At 43.6% G+C, this 2,500-nt stretch overlaps 1 protein-coding gene across 1 annotated transcript in view; it reads left to right on the top strand.

The window, feature by feature from the left end:
- Positions 1-2,500, top strand: part of map3k5 (mitogen-activated protein kinase kinase kinase 5) — a 166,528-nt gene that overhangs the window by 117,522 nt on the left and 46,506 nt on the right. Inside the window, 1 exon segment of the mRNA XM_063223828.1 lies at positions 1,120-1,253. Coding sequence (XP_063079898.1) covers positions 1,120-1,253 — 134 coding nt within the window.

Below are 2,500 nucleotides of genomic sequence, written 5' to 3'. Positions count from 1 at the left end.
CCAAGTGAAGCAGCAAGTGAAATGCTGTATTTTTCCTTTGGTACTTTGCTGAAGGCAGATGTACCTGCTGTAGTCTGCTTGGTATTTTGCTTAAGGCAGGGTGGCAGGGTACCTTCTGTAGTCTGCTTGGTATTTTGCTAAAGGCAGGGTGGCAGGGTACCTGCTGTAGTCTGCTTGGTATTTTGCTTAAGGCAGGGTGGTGGCAGGGTACCTGCTGTGGTTGGCTTGTGTTTGCACATGTACAGTACGGTTCACTGGATGTGAATTGGAACAAGCATTACCCAGCACCACACCCTTTACCAACTGAATAGGGGCACGCTTCAGATCAGGTGTCTGGCGTGACGGGCTCGCTCTTTAAAACCTGGCTGAGGTCATCTGTTTCCAGTAAACATGGTGGCCGTTTATGCTAATGGTCTCGTCACACGCAGCAGGCTTGTCCCTCAGTCAGGCCCAGAGGTAATGGAACGGTGTGTCACCGGCGACTTTTTCATCCCTTTGGCTATTCTACTCCAAACTTAACAAACCATTATAAAAACTTTGTATAAAAAAACTTGCTATTTGTCATGTACAATCCGTTGTGTTTTTAAATAGTGTGTCCAATTTTCAAATTTAGCTGGTTTGTTAATCCAATGCGTCCAGAATATATATAGTTGACAGCAACAAAACAGAATCGACCATCTTCTACTGAAACATTTCTTTTGTAGGTTTCTTGATATGCATGATGTTCATTATGTCTTAAAGTTAAATCAAATCTTCAAGTTTCTTTTGTTTCAGACGTGTAAAAGTTTTTCTCTTTTACCTGATGTGTTTCGACTTCAGTCCTCATGAACTTGAATATTCGTGTCTAATTCTTCATGCTCTTAATACATGTTCTATGTATGCATGCTGTTGCCCAGTCTTGCACTTTATATGTCTGTATGGGTATTGTATAGGTGCTCTAGGTGGAATGTATGTATACTGTCTATGTCTAATGTGTATGTCCACGCCTAGAATCTAGAGTCTGCATGGGAAAGTAAGAAACGTAATTTCAATTCTTTTTATGACCAATGCATGTAAAGAAATTGACAATAAAACCGACTTGACTTGACTTGCGTTCCTTCCTGTATCTGTTTTGCGCAGTACGACTACGAGTACGATGAGCATGGGGACCGGGTGATTCTGGGTAAAGGCACGTTCGGAGTGGTGTACGCGGGACGCGACCTCAGCAACCAGGTGCGGCTGGCCATCAAGGAGATACCCGAGAGGGACAGCAGGTGAGAACCACCGCAGAACACTGTTGCTATGACGATGAGAGACAGTTATGACGAATTAAGATGTCAAAATCAAAACTCAATAATGGGCATTACTAAGAGAAAGCACCTGAGCAGCTGTGAATTACAACTAGGGGCATTTCTTATTTTTTTAAATTTTAAATTCCAAAGCTTTGCAGCATAAGACCAGGTGTGAAAACACCCTATCATTCATGTTTTGAAGGTCATGTTTGCACACAGTAATAGCCATTATTGATGGCCATGTGAGAGCCTTTTCACTTTTGGTATGGATACTCTGATGAAGGCCTAAGTTCTGAAACGTCAGCACCAAAGAAAAAAGAAAAAGTGGTGAACCGTGAAGAAGCAGTGTCGCGCTCTTCCTTGTGTGAACTGACGACTGAAGTACCTTGAAAAGCTGCACCTGCTGAAAAAGAAACCTTCGAGGTGTGCGGGCTCTCACAAAACCATGCGAGATACACCTACAGTATGTTAATGTTAATTTTCATTTAATTTGACAGGGACAGTGCACTGCACAACATACATTTGAGCCAGATTATAGCCACGAGGCTCGTTTTCATCTGTAGTCCCTGTACTGCGCATGTACTGCACATGCAGGGACGGATCATGACTCCATGGGCCCCTGGGCCAGACAGCAAGAAAGGGCCCCCTCCAGATGTTAGAGACCCTATATTGTTGGGCATTCAGGTGTTTTTGTGATATGTGAATATGTGAAAATAGAGTTGTTAAAAGTGTGATTTTACACAACATGAGAAAGGAAATTTAGAGGATTGGGCTTCAGGGCCCTCTGGACTCTTGGGCCCCTGGGCCTGGGCCCGGTAGGCCCTTGCAGTAATCCATCCTTGTGTACATGTGAATGCATTAGCCATATTCAGTCATAATAGTCTTGTTAGGCTGCACTGCACTCTGGAGGCTTTTGATTGGATCTGCCGTGACTGGCTTTGGATATGCAGTCAGTCCAGCTCGCACCTGCCACTTTAGTAACAGCACAGTACATGTGAGCACCTTACCCCTTACACAAACACAGCTAGCAGTGCTGGGTACTCAGAGAGAGAGAGAGAGAGAGAGAGAGAGAGATTATCAATATTGGCAATTGAAAACCAAAACACAAAGCAAGATGCAATGCTATCTGTCCCTAAACAGAGAGTATGCACTTGCAAACTATCTAACTCAAATCAAAGACCCTATCTTGAGAAAAATATTGACGAAATACAGACTCAGTGAACACCGCC

Source organism: Engraulis encrasicolus, chromosome 18, assembly GCF_034702125.1.
Source record: "Engraulis encrasicolus isolate BLACKSEA-1 chromosome 18, IST_EnEncr_1.0, whole genome shotgun sequence".
NCBI lineage: Eukaryota > Metazoa > Chordata > Actinopteri > Clupeiformes > Engraulidae > Engraulis > Engraulis encrasicolus.
Note: the sequence above shows the minus strand (reverse complement) of the source record. Positions and strands in the feature narration are given on the sequence as shown.